The sequence below is a fragment of the Typopeltis vanoorti genome, chromosome 18 (assembly GCF_054136105.1).
Source record: "Typopeltis vanoorti isolate ZY-2024b chromosome 18, IOZ_Tvanoo_1.0, whole genome shotgun sequence".
In the NCBI taxonomy this organism is placed as follows: domain Eukaryota; kingdom Metazoa; phylum Arthropoda; class Arachnida; order Uropygi; family Thelyphonidae; genus Typopeltis; species Typopeltis vanoorti.
Window position 1 is genome coordinate 9,846,036 of NC_143566.1, and position 20,851 is coordinate 9,866,886.

General features: G+C 34.1%; 1 protein-coding gene across 1 annotated transcript in view; it reads right to left on the minus strand.

Annotated features, from left to right (window-relative positions):
• LOC150096482 (mitochondrial carrier homolog 2-like) overlaps positions 1 to 20,851 on the minus strand; it is a 295,508-nt gene that overhangs the window by 149,753 nt on the left and 124,904 nt on the right. Inside the window, exon 6 of the mRNA XM_090407808.1 lies at positions 13,357 to 13,416. Within this exon, the coding sequence (XP_090263934.1) occupies positions 13,357 to 13,416 (60 nt within the window). The remainder of the gene's footprint in view (positions 1 to 13,356; positions 13,417 to 20,851) is intronic.

Consider the following 20,851-nt stretch of genomic DNA (forward strand, 5'->3'; position numbering starts at 1 on the left):
AGCAGGTCTGTGGAATGAACCGTATGAGAACAGGTTGAGGATTTGTGGGTTGCAAAAATTGGTTGATAGGCGGAGGAGGGGAGATATGATTGAGACATTCAAATTACTGAAGGGTTTCTATAAAATTAATTCAGAAGATATTTTTGAGAACAGGGCTGGTTGTGGGAGGACTAGGGGACATCCATGGAAACTGGGCAAAAGTGTGGTTAGTAAAGGTGTTAGAGCTGGGTTCTTTACTTTTAGAGTAGTGAATGAGTGGAATGCGCTCCCTGAGTCTGTAGTGGATGCTGTGATAGTGAATGAGTTTAAGGCGAGGTATGATAGATACTGTATGAATGTCAAATAGTTGTGATGAATATGATTTGGGGCCTCCCTCGATGAGTCTAATGACTCCCTGGAGTTGCCCGTAATAATAGTAATAATAATAATAATAATAATAATAATAATATTTCTATCATCGTCATTTCATACTTAGGGACAGTTTCCAATAAGATTGCTAGACTCCTTAGACCACATAAAATAAGAGTGGCCTTTAAACCCACAGAAACGATTAGTCAATTCTTAAGATCTCCAAAAGATAGCCATCCTTTCTTCAAATATGATGGAGTTTATAACATACCCTGCTCGTGCGGCTTGAATTACATTGGCCAAACTTCAAGGAGCCTTGAAATTAGGCAAAAAGAACACATAGGTGACGTCAATAATAATAGAGAAGAAAAATCGGGGTTAGCTTTTCATTTCTCAAGAATGAACCATACCATAGAGTGGGATAGAAGCACAATTCCTTACATGGAGGAGGGCTTCCGCTCCTGAATTTTTAAGGAGGCCACAACAGTTGCCCGCTGTATACAAAACCTTAACAGGAACCAAGAACTAATCTTGCCCGTGATCTGGAAGACCCTTATTAGATCCCTGAACCCGCCAGAACTGAATTATAGTGCCAGCTATAGAATGTTCCTAAATAACAACAAGTGATATCATGCATGCTCTATGCATGTATTGTACGCGCTCTGTTCTTTGTTTAATATAATTGGAATTGGTTGATTATAGTTTGTAACAGTTTTTTACTTTTTAGTGCCTTACATCAGTTATGTACCCTGAAGATGCCAGCTGCCTTAGTTGGTGAAACTACTTATAACATGGTTGTTTATTATATGCACTTGATCAATATAATCCCATTAAAAGTCATTCCAGAGCTTTTTGGTCAAGAAAATTAAACATTTTTTAAAACCAATTCTGAATATTAAAAGATTTCTAAAAATATGTCAAAGTCATGGTCCTATCTTCTGTTTTACTTTAATGACTTGAGAAAAAGGTCATCTCAAATAGCAGGCCTTAAATGTAGCAATGCTACCTTGATTGATTGGTGGCAATAATCATGGTGTTGGGTAGCAGGGAAAGGATTTTACCATTTCCATCTGTCAGAAATAGCAGTAGGATAAGCTTAGTGTGTATTGTCTATTAACAACAAAATTTTAAAAATCTATATCATTATCTTTGCAATAACACTAGACCATGAGACAAAAGTGAGTTGTAAACCATTCTTCAAAAGCATGTCTTGTCACCCATGCTTTTTTCATCACCATATTACAGGAAGAGCACTTTTAGAATAGCCCTTAAGATTTTCAGCAAAATAAGCAAAGGCATTAATTTGAAGCCCCCAGATGTTTTTCCACCTAATAAAAGTGTCAAAAGGTCATCTGATATTTTATATCCTGATTGCAACTTTTCCTTTTCTGCTAAATAAGTGATCGAAGACATCTTCTTCCAAAACAAACCTGTTTTGCTGACATCAAAAATTTGTTCAATCTTGTAGCCTCCTTTTTCAATCACTTATTTTAACTCACTGGGAAATTTTGCGGCAGCATTGTTATCAGATTAGCACTTTCACCTACAATTCAAACATAATGGAGCACCATATATTTTTTAAACGTACAAAACCCACAACTTGCTGAAAAAATTTCCCTTCATTTCCAATTTCTTCTCTGTTATCTTTTACTGCTTTATAAAAATTGCTACTTTAGCTTGAATTATCATCTGACTTAACAGAATTTTTTTTATTTTTTTATTGAGGTCTTCAATATCCAATATCATTAAAAGACGTTCAATATTATCCATTGCAGAGTTTCTATGTTTATCTATTGTAAGAAGCCTGAAAGGCAAAGAAATGGAGCTAGTTGAGGAATTAGATAAGTACCAGATCGACATAATAGGACTGAAACAAAAAAGACAGAAACTGGTGAGATCTTTCTGAGCAATAAATACAAAATGTTATATTCAGGCAATGATAATCAAGGAAAAGAAGGAGTAGCCATAGTATTCAACACAAAATATGAGGCTAATCTTCTTGAATGGCAGGCAGTCTCAAGTAGAGTGATGTGGGCAGATATCAGAATGGGGAATTGGACAATGAGACTTATTTGTGCCTATGATCAAACAGAAGGTTCTACTAAGTTAGAAGTGATGGAATTTTTTGATGATTTAGAAAAAGCAACTAACACAATGAAAAAGGAAAAGCTGGTCCTTGTTGGGGATCTAAATAGCAGAGTAGGAAATGATTTTGAGACATGCAAAAATATTTTGGGAAAATTTGGAGAAAAGAGCAAAGCTAATAATAATGGCAAATACCTGTTGGATTTATGCTCAGGACATGGACTGGTTATTACTAACACCATGTTCCAACATAAAAATTTGCACAAATTCACATGGAGAAAAGAGGCAAGGAATAAGAAAAGTCTCATTGACTATGTTATTGTTGATAGTGATGTTTTCTCCCTGGTGCAGGACACCAGAGTGTACAGAGGATTTGAAATTGGAAGTGATCACTATTTAGTCTTGAGCAGGATAAAATTGAATTTCATATTGAAAAGAATAACATGTAAGAAAGTCTTAAAACGAATAAAAGTTGAGCAGCTCTCAAATGTGAACTGTAGACTAAAATACACAAAGATTATTGAAGAAAAAATGAAAGATTTTGAGAACAGGAATCAAACCTTGGAGATTCAGTGGCAAACTCTAAAGAAAACATTGATGGATTCTGCCAGAGAGGCATGTGGAGAGGTTATCTGCAAGGATAAAAAAATCAAAACTCCCTGGTGGACACAAGAAGTTAAAGAGGCAGTGAAGGAAAAGAAGAAAGCATATCAAATAAGTCAGCTTGTTCTCTTAGAGAATACAGAGACAAATGTAAGAAAGCTAAACACTGTGTAAAACTAGCTAAAAAAAAGTCATGGGAGGACTTTGGCAAGAATATAGAAAATAAATATCAAGAAGGTGGCAAAATATTCTGGAGGTTGTTGAAGAAGCTCAGGAATGGGAAAGAGTGCTGTAAAAAGAGTTAGAGATGATAAAGGTGACATGAAAACTGGAGAAAAAGATATCCTTGAAGTATGGAGTAATTACTTTGAAAAACTGCTAAATGAAACAAGCAGTGATGACAGCACAGTGGTAAAAAACACAGACCAGGCATGCAGTCAGGAATACATATCCATACTTGAAGTAGAAAAAGCCATCAAAGCCTTGAAATGTGGAAAATCAACAGGAGTAGATGATATTCGACCAGAAATGCTGAAGTATGGTGGTATAAGAGTCTTACAGTGGCTGCACTGCATAGTTCAGAAAGCCTGGACAGAGGGACGAATTCCCGATGATTGGAGCAGAGCTCTAATAGTACCCATATATAAAAAGGGAAATAAAACCGAATGTGAGAATTACAGAGGTATTTCCCTACTGAGTGTTTCTGGCAAGATCTATGCAAGTATACTTGAGAAACGGTTGAGAAGAATTGTGGAAGAAAAGCTTGGTGAAGAACAAGCTGGATTCAGGCCAAACAGAGGCTGTCAGGATCAGATCTTTACTTTACGATAAATAGTCGAGAAATCATGGGAATATAACAAAGATCTGTATTTAATTTTTTTCGATTTGGAAAAGGCATATGACAAGGTGCCAAGAGAGAAGCTATTCAATACGCTGCAGTTATATGGTGTCAATGGGGCATTATATCAAGCAATACTTAGTCTTTACTTGAGTTGTAAGTCAGCAGTTAGAATTGAAGGAAGTACAGGAAGATGGTTTAATGTTAAATCTGGTGTGAGACAAGGATGTACATTATCCCCTCTGTTATTCATTATCTATATGATCACATTATGAAGGAAAGTGGTATTAAACATGATATCAAAATTGGAGAGGTTAATGTCAGCTCTTTGCTTTATGCGGATGATGTTATACTTCTAGATAAATCTGCTGCAAGTCTGCAAGATTCTCTGACTAAATTGAACAGCTGTTGTAATAGATATGGTATGAAGGTCAGCAATAAAAAGACAAAGACAATGAAAATAGGCAGAATCATTGAAAATGTCAACTGTGTTGTGAATGGAGAACCTGTGGAACAAGTAAAACATTTCAGCTACTTAGGAACGATTTTTACTGTAAATGGTAAATTAAATATAGAAATAGACAACAGAATCAGCAAAGCTGGTATGTTGGGAAGTCAATTGAATAAATTCATATGGAATAAGAGAGAAATTAGTCGGAACATTAAATTAGCTGTATATAAGACAGTGTTCAAACCAGTTTTAACTTATGGATCTGAGAGCTGGGTTAGAAGTAAAACACTTGACCAAAGACTAGAGACTGCAGATATGAGAGTCCTGAGAAAGATTATAGGCATGAACAGATGGCATCAATGGCAATATCATATTAAAAACAAGAATATTAGGAAAGAACTTGACATTGTCAGCATCCAGGAATGCGTTAGCAAAGCTAATCTCAGGTGGTATGGTCACTTAAACAGAATGGGCGAGGAAAGATTAGCAAAACAAGTGTTCTCTGACAGGTTGGCAGGAAAATGACCCAGAGGAAGACCAAGATATAGGTGGATTGATATGGTACAAAGTGCCTTAGACGATAGAAATATAAGATCTGATAATGTTGGAGTCTTGACAAGTAACAGACTGATTTGGAGAAAAATTGTAGATAAGAAGTTAGTAATCATGTAATTTTTTTTCATGTAGTACTATCATATCCTGTATATCCCTTGAGGGTACATGGCAGGAATTTGATGATGATGATAATGAACAAAGACTCATTCACTCCTTTTCCACGTACTATTTTAGCATACAATGCTCCTTCTTCATGATGGTTTATAATTCCAGTTTTTGTTCTTGTGTTAAACATTTAAGTTTGTTGGGTTCACAAGCTTTGTTACATTTCCTCTTGCCACTCATAATTGCATATAAAAGGATACTTGTATGTAATAAAAATAAATAAATTAGAGAGACCATGACTTTGCTGGACCAAAGCTGAAATAATACTAACGGTGCAATGATACAGCTGTCACTGAGGTTTGCTACAGTACTGTTTCAGTCAAGTCAGAATGTTGGTAATGCAGTACAGTATTACTGTACCAGTACTTAAACTTTTTGAATTTTTTAAATTTTATAAACTATGCTATAGCAAAACCTGCTCTGTTCAAAACCACACTATGAAAAGTATTGTTGTATTACTATTGGTTGTAATGCATTTTTGTCTGTCAATTGTGTGCATTCTACTGGCTGGTTTGCCTGGTTGCAAGACAAAAAAATCTTCTCGCTGGTGTCTCGTACAGAGGTGAGACACCAGCAACATCTGAGAAACCTTCAGATGAAAAGGCTTGGTAGTGGTTCTTCGCATACTAGATCAGATCCAAATCAATGTCTTTCTGGTCAAAGGCTTTATTTATGCTGACTCTATTTAAAACTTTCTTGCATCCTCAGGATGGTTCATAAACACACAACTTAGCAGAGATATGTGCATGATTAGGTGCTAGTTTACACTCATAATACAATTTAATGGAATAACTATATAACAGAGAGATTTTTATGAATTAAACAACAGGTTAAATCATTTCAACATTTTGTCTGTCACAGAGACATCTTCAGGAATACAATGTTAAAACTGTAATAACATAAGCAAAAAACACACAAAAAATAATAAGTGGAGGAAATGAAATTAACTATATAAAGACTAAAGTCTTATGAGGGACACACTGTAGGGTGCTGTTAGCTAGCCTGTTGTTGGGTGGGAGACCTAAGAATTAGTTTTTCAAATTTTGGAAAGTTTAACATAACCTATTTATTAAGATTAGGCTGGTTTTTTAAATCTCGTACTGATTCTAAAAAGTGTCCAAGTTTGTATTTACTGCAATAGAGCAGAATTAGAAAGCAACAATAAACTACTTTTTTTTTAGATGTTTTAATTATAAAGGCAATTATTACACCCATTATCCCTTACCCCACACAAAAATCCATCAAAATAGTACTGCATGTACCAGTATTATAACTGCTATGACCATGTAATATATGGTCATAGCGGCTCATTGGTAATAACTCAAGATTTTTTAATTTTGCTTAATTGTTACTTTGATAAGGGGGATGCAAATTCCATGGAAGGAAAAATTGGCATGTGTTCTTATTATTCATCAATTCACTAAACTTGCAATGATTTCAAAGACCAGCAGTGAATGCAAATACTTAACCATGGGGTAGAGTTTCTGTTCATCTTCCCATAATATGATATATAACATACATTTCTGTATTAAATAGTTACTAGCATAAACAGGTTTCAATATGCAGATTTTGCATGAAGCTTCATGATTTCTTATTCCACTTTTTACTCAAGATGTTTTCAAGAAATTAGCAAGGCTCTTCTTGAAAATATACTCTGTAAACCAAAGTGTTTCTTTCAGGAGATAAAAAGAATAGAAGGAATAATCATCAAAAATTCTTATAATAAATTTCTCTTAGGCTATTTTGACATAGGAAATTTCTTATGCTATTTAGGAAATTGTACCATACTTTGTGCTACATTAAAACTTCTATTCCACAAGAAGGTGAGGACAATGGCCCAAAAGCTCCAGCAAGTTCATCACAAGCTATGGATAGGTCTTCTCCGAATCTTCGATTCTTAAGTGTTACTCTTGTAAAATCCATCAAATCAACTAAATCATCTTGATGATATCGCTTTTCTGCCTTCCCATTTAAATCTGCAATGTAAATTTCCTCAACCTCTCATCATACCTAACATTGCAGAGTATATTACCTTAATTGCATGTCTCTGAACTCTCTCCAGAGTTTCCACATCAAAATGGAAACTACTACTTCATCATCTGCCTCAGATCTTGGATCCATCTTTCCACTGTTTTTGTGACCATCTTCTAGTATTTAGTTGCCATTTTAATATTTGTCTTATTTTCTTTCTTTTTGAACTCTGTTGATACATTTTTGCCATTCTTTTTCCTGTTTGCTATCCATTCATTTACTGGTTGTAAGCTACACTTTTTCTGTGTATTTCTTCATTTCTGATTTTATCAAATTTTGTTTTTACTGCAATTTTCCTAAAAGTTTTCATTTCTGTAGTAGTGTTTAACTACTTGATGCTAACTGTTTACCACTATGCAAAGCATATGCCTGAGCTCCAAAACACTTTGCACCTAAAATGTTAACCACAATTATCTGTCTGAGCTAAACATATATTTAAATCTTCTGAAATGGACACTGGACAATACCCAACTTTGCATTCATCTGCAAATATTGAAAATCCCCTTAGATAGGCCACTTGGTATTGTTCAAACCAGTGCCTATCTGACTAATCAATTATCAATACTCATTTTGCCCATCTTGTACACTGTTTAAAGCTTTTTAGCTGTCAAAGATATTGTGTTTAATGACTTAGAACAGTTTGAATGTAGTGAAGGTTCACGTTATTTGTGGAGAAAGTAGAAAATGCAGTAAATTAGAGTTATTTCGCAGTTCAAAAACTTGCCGTGACAACATATCGAAATATTATCATCATCATCATTACACTCTATGGAGTCGACAGACTCATCGTGGGAGGTTCATTCAACTGACAACATATTAATCATATAAAATCTTAAAGTCGTTAACATTCCTTGCATTAACAACATATTCTGGCAATGCATTCCATTCACTGACAATTCTCCATGTAAAAAATCGACTCTTCACACCCTTCTTCACCACACTTTTACATAACTTCGAGGAATGACCTCTAGTTCTTCCTCTCTCACCTTCTACTCTTCCCAAGCCTTTTCAGACTATTTCTTCAAAATTATGATTTTAATTTTGATTATTAACAGATACACGAGTTGCCTTTGATAATAACTTATACACAAATTATAAGTTTGGTATTTCAAATATGATGCCTCCATGGCTGAGTGTTTTTTTTTTTTTTTTTTTTTTTTTTTGTAATAAGTATATGTGTGTGTGTGTATATATATATATATATATATATATATACACACACACAATTAAAAAAAGTTAGGAAAGATTGGCTGATTTAAAAAGTACTATCTCCCACAAATGGGATAGATGTAGACCATCAGATCTGTTTTAGTTATGAGACTGAAGTAAAGTTTCACATGTTTCTTTATAAAGCCGTTCTATGAGGAAATGACTTTTGTGAAGGACTCTTGTCTTGTTCCAATAAACTCTTATGTCTAGTGTTGATGGCATGCTCTGCAAGTCCAGAGTGTTCAGGTTCAAGGTATTGAATATAAGACTTGTGTTCTTCTAGCCGAATAAAAGCAGATCTTCCTGTTTGTCCGAAATAAGATAACCCACGGGAGTATGGAATCTGGTAGACACCTGGATAATTGAGATGTGGAAGCTTGTCCTTTAGAGAAGTGAGAAAGGTGGAGATTTTTCTGACAGAGCAAAAGGCAACAAAAATATTTAGTTGTTTTAAAACTTTTGCTATGCATTTACTAATGCCTTGCACATAAGGGAGAGGAATACGAGTTATTTCTTCTGTATTTGAAAAGGGAGAGATACCAAAACTCCTCAAAGCTCTTTTGATGAAAGAATTCTTATAACCATTAGATAAAAAAGTGGAAATAATATGTTGCAATTCTTTCTGTAGTAGCTCATCTGAAGAACAGAAGGAGTGGGCCCGATGAACTAGTGTTTTAATAGTTCCAGCCTTTTGACTGGGATGGTGATGGGATTCAGCATGGATATAATCGCCTACATGAGTCTTCTTCCTAAAAACTGAGAAATGTAGGTTACCATCTGGTTGGCAAAGAATTAAAAAATCTAAAAAGGCTAACTGCTTATCTACTTCTTCCTCTAGGGTGAATTGGATCCTTGGATGAAGTGCATTTAATTTAGAGAGAAACTGTTGTAATTCATAAGAAGAGCTATTCCAGATAGCAAAAATGTCATCGACATATCTGAACCAATGAGTAGGTCTAGGTGAAATGTTGTCAAAAAATACGTTGTTCAAAGTGCTCCATAAAGGAGTTGGCGATAGCAGAAGAAATAGGATTGCCCGTTGCTGTTCCTTCGATCTATTGATATAACTTGTTTTTAAAGGAAAAATAACCAGAATGTATTACAAAATCAAATATTTTAACAATGTCTGAAGGAAATTCTTGTTGTAGTAATTCAATGCTGTCAGATAAACAAACATCAGTAAAATTTTATTTTTGAAATCCAAAGTATTTTTTATATAAGTAGCAGTTCATCTAGTTGAAGAAGTGAGTAAGTTTGATAAAAATTTTGAAATTTTATAAGTAGGACAACCTATACAGTCTACAACTGGTCTTAATGGAATACCTGGTTTATGAACATTTGGAGGACCATACAATCTAGGCGGATGACCAAAGAATGTTTTAAGTTGTTTTTTTATCTTCATTCCATATAGATACATAATCTATAAGAGAATTAAGTCTTTTTAATTGTTTTTTAAAATAAGTTAGGAAATTTAATGACATTTTTTAGTTATCTTGCATTAGCTACTTAGGTGGTGCCTTAAGGAATTGTGATTAATTGTTCAACCTTGTACTGAAGATGACTGTGATACCCAGGAAAAAATTATACTAATAAATAATATTTTATGTGAGTTATTCTGGTGTTATAATTTATTTAATTATGCCTACTCATGGTATTTCCTTATTGAAACACACCTAATAATCCTAAATACACACACACACACCATCATCAAATTCCTGACATGTACCCTCAAAGGGTGTACATGATGATGACACTACATGAAAAAAAATTACATCATTACTAACTTCCTATCTACAATTTTCCTCCAAATCAGTCTGTCACTTGTCAAGACTCTAAGATTATCATTATCAGATCTTATATTTCTATCGTCTAAGGCACTTTGTACCGTATCAATCCACCTATATCTTGGTCTTCCTCTGGGTCGTTTACCTGCCAACCTGGCAGAGAATACTTGTTTTGCTAATCTTTCCTCTCCCATTCTATTTAAGTGACCATACCATCTGAGATTAGCTCTGCTAACGCATTCCTGGATGCTGACAATGTCAAGTTCTTTCCTAATATCCTCATTTTTAATATGATATTGCCATTGATGCCATCTGTTCACGCCTCTAATCTTTCTCAGGACTCTCATATCTGCGGTCTCTAGTCTTTGGTCAAGTGTTTTACTTCTGACCCAGCTCTCAGATCCATAAGTTAAAATTGGTTTGAACACTTTCTTGTATACAGCTAATTTAGTGTTCCGACTAATTTCTCTCTTATTCCATATGAATTTATTCAATTGACTTCCCACCATACCAACTTTAGTTGATTCTGTTGTCTATTTCATTATTTAATTTACCATCTTCACTAAAAATCATTGCTAAGTTTTACTCGTTCCACAGTTTCTCCGTTCACAACACAGTTGACATTTTCAACAATTCTACCTGTTTTCATTGTCTTTGTCTTTTTAATGCTGACCTTCATTCCATATCTATTACAACAGTTATTCAATTTAGTCATGGACTCTTGCAAACTTGTAGCAGATTTATTTAGAAGTATAATATCGTCCACATAAAGCAAAGAGCTGACATTAACATCTCCAATTTTGAATAACAGAGGGAATAATGTACATCCTTGTCTCACACCAGATTTAACATTAAACCATCTTCCTGTACTTCCTTCAATTCTAACTGCTGACTTACAACTCAAATAAATACTAAGCATTGCTTGATATAATGCCCCATTGACACCATACAACTGTAGCGTATTGAATGGCTTCTCTCTTGGCACCTTGTCATATGCCTTTTCCAGATCGACAAAACTTAAATACAGATCTTTGTTATATTCCCATGATTTCTCAACTATTTGTCGTAAAGTGAAGATCTGATCCTGACAGCCTCTATTTGGCCTGAATCCAGCTTGTTCTTGACCAAGCTTTTCTTCCACAATTCTTCTCAACCGTTTCTCAAGTATGCTTGCATAGATCTTGCCAGGAACACTCAGTAGGGAAATACTTCTGTAATTCTCACATTCAGTTTTATTTCCCTTTTTATATATGGGTACTATTAGAGCTCTACTCCAATCATTGGGAATTCGTTCCTCTGTCCAGGCTTTCTGAACTATGCAGAGCAGCCACTGTAAGACTTTTATACCACCATACTTCAGCATTTCTGGTTGAATATCATCTACTCCTGTTGCCTTTCCACATTTCAAGCTTTTGATGGCTTTTTCTACTTCAAGTATGGATATGTATTCCTGACTGCATTCCTGTTGTGTGTTTTTTACCACTGTGCTGTCATCACTGCTTGTTTCATTTAGCAGTTTTTTAAAGTAATTACTCCATACTTCAAGGATATCTTTTTCTCCTGTTTTCATGTAACCTTTATCATCTCTAACTCCTTTTACGGCACTCTTTCCTCCATTTCTAAGCTTCTTCAACAACCTCTAGAATATCTTACCACCTTCTTGATATTTATTTTCTATGTTCTTGCCAAAGTCCTCCCACGACTTTTGTTTAGCTAGTTTTTACACAGTGTTTAGCTTTCTTACATTTGTATCTGTATTCTCTAAGAGCACAAGCTGACTTATTTGCCAGGAACTTTTGATATGCTTTCTTCTTTTCCTTCACTGTCTCTTTAACTTCCAGTGTCCCCCATGGAGTTCTGATTTTTCTATCCTAGCAGACAACCTCACCACATGCCTCTCTAGCTGAATCAATCAGGGTTTTCTTCTAGGCTTGCAACTGAATCTCCAAGGTTTGGTTCCTGTTCTCAAACTCTTTCATTTTTTCTTCAATAATCTTTGTGTATTTCAGCCTACAGTTCATATCTGAGAGCTGCTCAACTTTTATTCGCTTTAAAACTTTCTTACATGTTATTCTTTTCAATACGAAATTCAATTTTATCCTGCTCAAGACTAAATAGTGATCGCTTCCAATTTCAAATGCTCTGTACACTCTGGTGTCCTGCACCATGGAGAAAACATCACTATCAACAATAACATAGTCAATGAGACTTTTCTTATTCCTTGCCTCTTCTCTCCATGTGAATTTGTGCACATTTTTATGTTGGAATATGGTGTTGGTAATAACCAGTCCATGACCTGAGCAGAAATCCAACAGGTATTTGCCATTATTATTAGCTTTGCTCTTTTCTCGAAATTTTTCCAAAATATTTTTGTATGTCTCACAATCATTTCCTACTCTGCTATTTAGATCCCCAACAAGGACCAGCTTTTCCTTTTTCATTGTGTCAGTTGCTTTTTCTAAAGCATCAAAAAATTCCATCACTAGAACCTTCTGTGGGACCATAGGCACAAATAAGTCTCATTGTCCAATTCCCCATTCTGATATCTGCCCACATCACTCTACTTGAGACTGCCTGCCATTCAAGAAGATTAGCCTCGTATTTTGTGTTGAATACTATGGCTACTCCTTCTTTTCCCTGATTGTCATTTCCTGAATATAACATTTTGTATTTATTGCTCAGAAAGATCTCACCAGTTTTTGTCTTTTTTGTTTCAGTCACCGCTATTATGTCGATCTGGTACTTATCTAATTCTTCAGCTCGCTCCATTTCTTTGGCATTCAGGCTTATGTTGATAGTACCGATCTTTAACTCTGGTGATGTTGAGTTGGGGTTTGTTTTAGGGTTTGTTCCAGTAGCTGACTTTTTGCTGTTTGCCCTGGTTCCCTGGCAAAAACAATGGGGGCCTTGTTAAACCGGGCGACGCCCAAGCCGGCATGAAATTTTGTCATGTTGTACCATCATTTTGTATACTGGTTTAAGCCAATAAGAATACAATTTGGTGGGCTAAATCCCAAATTGCCAGCCCATCCTCGTTCGTTCAGTATCTAGGTAGATACCCAACATGGTGCACCATGAAAAGGTGAGGACTGGACATTAGGTCAGAAGCCCTGGTCGGTTCTCTGCATTCCTTTAAAAGCTATGTGGAGGTCTTCTCTCAGTTATACAGCTTTGATCCTTAAGCACCTCTAATATATAAAATATAAAATATATAAAATATATATATATATATATATATATATTAAGTCAGTAAAATTATTGAACATATCTGATCAAAAAATTCATACGAAAAGTATCCTTGTATTCCATCTTCTTTCCATATTTCAGAAAGTGAACCAAATATACCACTGAAAAGAAAAATTCATATTCAATAAACATCAAGAAATAAAAGTCCAGGTAAAATTATAAAAAATTAAGAGAGGATTTTTTTTTTTTAATCTCAAAAGGTTTTGTTAATGTAAAAACAAAAATAATTTTTGGCATTAAAAAACTGCATTTTCATTTAAAAAGAGTATTAAAGCACTTTTTAGTTAATAAAATATTAGATGGCAAATAATTTTCAATCCCTGGCATGTGACATGCTAAGCAGAATAGTTGTCACCACTACTCTGTTTAATGAAGATGTAACATGGCTTAAAGAAAGTCCATATTTGGTCTCTGGTACGCGCTATCTAGATTATCTATAACTCAGCCTACTCACAGTATTAAATATGCTAAATGTAGTTCCACAAAAATTCACCGAAAACAGTTAAGCAAAAGATGGCTGACCAAATAGCAATTTATCGTACAATAATTCACTGAAAAAGCAATTCACTGACTAAACAATTGAGCAAATGGCAATTTACTGAAAAGGCAATTCATCATATAAACAATTCTTCTCAAATGCAAATGATAAAAACACAATTCACTGATACTTTTTGATGATTTCCTTTCATAATTCATAAAAAGAGTGATTTTCTTGCAAAATATTGTTTAAACGTGTTTGTAACAATACTTAACATTATCCAAAATGCACACAACATATGTAGGTGGTCACTGAGACATAATAATTATTTTGTTGTATTTTTAGAACATTATTCTGTAAGTGTACACATTGCTTTATTTTGTAGATAGTGATTTATCTCTAGACAAAAAATTTTGTTCTACCTAATTTTTTCCCAACAGTCAGATCAAAATGAAAACTGACAAATTTAAATCATCTTCAACTTCCTGATATGTAAGGGACGTTGAAGCTACTATGACAGCACTACATGATTAAGTTTATATTATCACTAATCTCTTATCAGCAATTTTCCTCCAAATCAGTCTATTACTTGTCAGTAAATCAATTTAGTGAACTAAATCAATCTGCTTACACCTTGGTCCCTTGGCCTTTTTCCTGCCATAATGGCATCAAACACCTGTTTTGCTAACCTTTCCTCTCCTGTTCTCTTTAAATAGCCATATCACCTTAGATCAGAACAGATGCTCTTAATGGAATTGGGTTCAACATTAAGGCAAGACAGACCGGATCGTTCTGGCAGAGGTTTTAGCTATACTCCTACGCACAAAACACATCAAATATAAAGAAATCGTATCAACTACAAACAGCAGTATAATCAGTAACACAGAGGCTCAAGCAGTCAAGATATTTCTACCAAAATGCATTATTACAATAGTCAATGCATATCACCCAGATAACACAGATATAAATACAGAATTACTTCAACAACTAAGTCAAACAGTGTCGGACACAAAGATCCTATTAGAAGATCTAAATGCCAAAAGCCCAACTTGGGCCTCCACACAACTAGATCGAAAAGGAGCACAAATAGAAGACATAATGGATGATCTAAACCTTGAGATCATAAACAACAGGCAAAATACATATCTGTCAAAAACAACAGGCACAGAATCAGGATTAGATATCACCACAGTAGATTTTGAAACTGCGAGTCTTACTCAGTATAAAATACTAAAGAATGCCATCAGTGATCATAGACCTATTATCGCAACCATTAATTTGCAGCTAGACCAAAAACCACAGACAAAGAGATCTTGGAACTTCAGAAAAGCTAATTGGCCTAAATACACACAACTATTAGAAACGTATTGCACTGGCACACCCACTAGTAAAGAACTTGATCAGCAACTACTAAAACGCAATAACAACATACAGAAAGCTGCAAAAAATTCAATTCCCAGAGGTCTCAGGAAAAACAACTGGGTTCCACTTTGGAAAGATCACAATATTAGTGCTATGATCACTGAAAGAGATATTATCAACGAACAGTTAAAACAAAATAATACAGAAGACAACAGAAAGTTGTCTTCTGTATATATATATGAAGAATTAACTACAATAGAATTGAATTAACTACAATACAATAGAATTAACTCAAAACATAGAAGATGAAATTTCTAACTGCAAACAAAAAACTGGGAAGAATTCTGCAATAGACTAGATCCAAGAAAAGACTCACAACACTGGAACATCATCAGATTATTAAATAATGCAACACTTCGGATACTGATCACCCTTCAAACATAGTCTCCTCAGGAAGCAATACAGCAGCAACAAATAAACAGATGGCAAATTTACTAGCCAAACATTACTCTAATGCAAGCAAACTGAAATACAACAAAGAAGACAAAAATTGCAAAACATCTGCTAATACAATCCAGAACCTATCTTTCTAAAGACATCTTTACTCATGACCTCACACAATGACAGAATTAGAAACAGCAATTAGTCAAATTGACCCTGACAAATCACCCGGAATCGATCTTATCTTTGGACATATGATTAAAAACATGGGAAAAATAGCAAAAAACTACCTTCTGAAGATATTTAACACCTCTTGGAATGCAGGTAAACTACCAAAAAAATCTGGAAAACATCAGTCATTATACCCTTACAAAAACCCTAGTGACTGTAAAAGCTACAGACCAACAGTTTTGACTAGCACTCTCTGAAAACTAAACGAAATAATAATACATACCAGACTTATGAATTCGCTCTTAGAAAATAACAAAATCAACTTCTACCAAACTACATACAGGTCTGAACACAGTACAGAAGATCAATTATTTTATATTTGCCAATCAGTCATAGATGGCTTTCAAGAAAAACCACCAAAGAAGTCAACAGCAATATTCTTGGATCTCATAGCTACCTATGATCACGTCTGGAGACAAAAGTTAACAAACATTGCATATGATACTGGCAAAAGGGATAATTTGGATTTCAGATTTCATGAAAAGAAGAAAAATTAAAGTAAAAGTTAATGGAATTTATTCCAACATGCATCGAACTTGGGCTGAAGTCCAAGTTCGATGCGAACAAGGTTCTGTTTTAAGCCCACTTCTATTTCTCATCTATATAAACAATATCCATCCTCACATAATAAATGACACAAAAATAGCATGCTATGCAGATGATATAGCAATCTGGCACACAAGCAGTAATCCTTAACAATCTGAAAAAGTCCTAAATAATTCAATAAAAGGCTTAGAAAGATGGGCAAAGAAACTTAAACTGCAGATAAACCCAGAAAAAACCAAACTAAGCATATTCTCCACTGATAGAAATAACATACACAATTACAACCCTCAAATCAAAATACATAATACCAAAATAGAAAAAACAGTGTCTCCAAAATACTTAGGCCTAATCCTTGATACTGAACTGAAATTTACAACTCTCAGTTCTATGAACTCTCAGATCATCTACGTTACAATGCAATCAAGAAATAAGAAAACAGATTGACTTAGAACACCTATCTATTGAAATAAGCAAAGAGCCATTCTTTCCCACTATTCTACCAAAAAAAACACAATGATAAATTTAAATCTCCTCGAACCTTGTTCAAAAAGAGATTCACAGCAAGAAAATAAAAGAAAAGGACTTGACACTATACATCACTTAAATAATCCAAACCATGTCATTGCCTATATTAATGGATCATCTGATGAAGCACTCAACCAAGGAGGTTCAGGGGTTTTTCTAACTCTATACGGAGGCAAGGAAATGCAAATCAAAACCACAACTGCAAAATAGCTTCAAACTTCACTTGTGAATTAACAGCCATACAAACAGCTCTCAAATCCAGTAATAAACATTACAGAAGGAATGACCATCTACAGCGACTCAAATCTGCACGAGACACTAAAAAATGGAAAAACAAAACTCACACAGGAAATTCATAAACTACTAACAACCTTAAATTTGAAAAATAAGAACTGCATACTGCAATGGATCCAACCCAAGTAAATATTGAAGGCAATGAAAGAGCAGACAGGCTAGTCAAAGAAGCAAGATACTTACCTCAAAAATTACACCCATATATCACTAACTGATGCTAACTGTTGCCAAAATAAATTTGGTAAAACAAACTATCAAGAAGAAAAATGAAATCAGTGAAATTAATGAAGATAGAGAAATAACCACAATCATCACCAGACTAAGGACGGAACATTTTAAAGGCATGTGGGAGCTATGAAACATGCTAAAACTGTCCAGGAGTTGAACTAACACCTGTCCATATTTATTGTCCAGCAATTACTGCTGTTCTACAGAAAACTGACAATAACCCTAAAGAAAAGCTCTACTCCATCAAAGTTCAATAGATTGCCAAAGCGGTTCTACAGATCCACGGTCATATCTAGAAGCTCTTCAATGGACTCAACAACAACCGCCACGTTAGATTACCCAATGTCAAGTTCCTGTTTAATATCTTCATTTAAACATGATTTGCCACTATGGTCATCTGTTCACTCCCCTAATTTTTATCATAACTTTCATATCTGTGGTCTCTACTCTTTGATTAAATACTTTATTTCTAACCCAACTCTCAGATCCATAACTTGAACTGGTTTGGACAATCTTGTAACTGTTAGATTAGTGCTTTGGCCAATTTTCTTTCTTATTCCATATAAATTTATTCAACTAGCTCCCAACCATACCAGCTTTGCTTATTCTGTTGTCTATTTCCAAATTTAATTTGCCATCTTCACTAAAACATGTGTCTAATCCAAATTATCCCAATTAGACAAGACGAACACAAACGACACATTAAATACCTCCATTTTGGAAAAACCGGGCTTTCTGACCACGCACTCCAAACATATCACACAATTGATTGGAAAAATACCAAGTCCCTACACTGCACCAAAACCTGGTTTGAGAGGAAATTTAAAGAGTCATGTGAAATGCTCAAACATAACCCAAATCTCAACAAAAATGATGGCCTAACCATTCCAAGAATGTGGAGGACCCATCTACAACCTGTATAACAACCTAAACAAGCCGAAGAAAAATCCCACTACAAGAACACAACCTGGTGAAGTGTTTGTAACATTCAATAGCAACTGAAGGAAATCATATTATAACAATCAGAACTCTCCAAATCCAGAAGAATATTAATACATGAGGACTTTAGCAGTTTATTGTAGTTGTATTTTTATATATATATTTATTTTATTTTTTTTTATTTATTTAGTTTTTTATTACTAGAGGTCAGGCTAGGAAAAAGGATTAATTAACTACGTAGATTTAGTTAATATATACGTATGTATAAATTAATTATACGTATGTATCCTTCTGATGATGACCTCGATACAGGGGTCGAAACGTCAAATAGTATTTTATTAATAATTAATAAAATAATCTTTCCAACACATGTGTTTTTGTGTCCCTAAATTTATAAATATGAATGTGTCCAAATAGATGAATAATTTACTTGTTCCAAAGCTTTGCCATTGAGGATGCATCTGAAGTTTTTGCTTTTGCCTATTTTCATAGTTTCATGAGTTAATGTTTCATAGTTTAGAAGATCAAGAACATTGATGTTCTTGCCTATGAAATTGTCATTAAATTTCATTCAGCCAGAGCAGAATTATTAATATAATTCTGAAACTTCTTTACCAAAATTTTCCAATAAAGCAAACCAGTTGGAATTAAAACTGAAATGAGCAGATAGATTTGTGTGTGTTTTACAAATCCTGAAATTTATCGAATTCCACTAATTCAGAGAGTTATTGCAATATATAATTTGAACTCTGCAGCCCCGAATATAGTTTAACTGAAAACTGGAATACATTAACAAATTTTTGTAAAAGTTTCAAATACCAAATCTGAGTAAAATTCATCCCACAATAATTGGTGTACAGACATCACATACTAACACTACTACTACTAATAATAGAGTTTCTGTAATTCAATCAGTATAAATGAAACCCTTTGATTAGAATGACCTGGGTTCAAATTCTGTCTATGACACAAAGAACCTTCATCAGCTTTCTTCAAAATTGAAGGTGCGTTAGCCGTCTCATACAGTGATGGCACAGTTTTTTCTCTGAGAAACTCTAAGTTTTTCATCTTTCGAATAGGCAAACCAGTCCAATGAACACACATATCTACAGAAATAAAATCCTTACTGGAGAAGGAAGACAATGAGAAATCATCTTGTTCTATAATTATTTCCAAGTAAAGAAGTAGAATTACTACTCCACAAACCACCAGGTTGAGGAGAGAGGATGATGAAGGGAAATAATAACAGCAGTAGGTGTGAAGGGGAATACTATTATTATTAATAGTAGCAGGTGTCTTCAATTAGATTAAATTTAAAGATATTCCTTGCAACAAAGCATCCAGGCTGATATATTGTTGCCAGTGAACAAACCATCCAGATTGATTATTATTAATGTATTACACTGTAATTTTCAAAATGCTGATATTCTGATGTGAAGGGTCCAAAAGATAAAATTGGCAAACATGCCCTGATGATAATTCCTTGTGAATTTCATGAACATGTTTCGGGAGTGCTTGCAAGGTACTACAAAACAAAAGTTTGTTTGTCACAATAACTTCTTTTCCATATTAGTTTCCTATGGTAAAATACACTATGCTTAAAATTTGTACTTATTGTCACTTTTATGGTTTATAGTATATTTGTTTTTTCATTTTTGAATTATTAACTGTTTTGTCATCCTTTCTTTTTTTACCCTTATTATAATTTATTTGTTGTAATTTAAATGATGAAATGAATCAGCAAACTAACTTTACATTGTACCCAAATGAATTATTCTACAACTTGTTAGGTTAATTTGCACAAGCACTGAAAAACGATAAAACAAAAGTATTATTCTGTGAATTGCCAGATTTAGTGGTGGTACCTTGATTAAAAAATAATTTATACCTCTCGGGGAAAAAAAGTATCCAAATATTTCAAAGCATTCCTTCAAAAACTTTTCAAAAGAATGGAGAGATCATCAGCTGAATTTTTATTTGTACAATGCCCTCTAGTTGCGGTTCTGATGAAGATTACTTCATTTGTTCTATGTATTTGATTGCTAAAATCTTATCAGATTTCAATTAAAAAAGAGAGAAGAGAGAGAGACTAATGTGTCTGGTAATGTCAAATAATAAAACAGTAAAATAACAGAACAGTCAAATGACATTTCTGGAAACAACAACATTTCTGGGTAAAGAAGAGCATTAATAATTCTATCATTTTGTTATGGTGAAATATAATCAGTATGAATTACTGAAGCCATTAATTCAGTGTAATACCTATATTGTTACTAAAGCTGATACATGTGAAGATCAGAAGAAGTCATATACTAAGAGACAGGAGGGCTTTATAGCCTTAACTTCTGAGTTAGTGAGTTTTCCCTCCTGGAAAATCAAGTTTTTCATCTCACAAAATAGATTATATGATCAGAACACACAATTTAGAGATATAATACACTGGCCTCATAGCATTAGCTGCTCTCTCTATAACTCCAACTAATCCAAAAGAG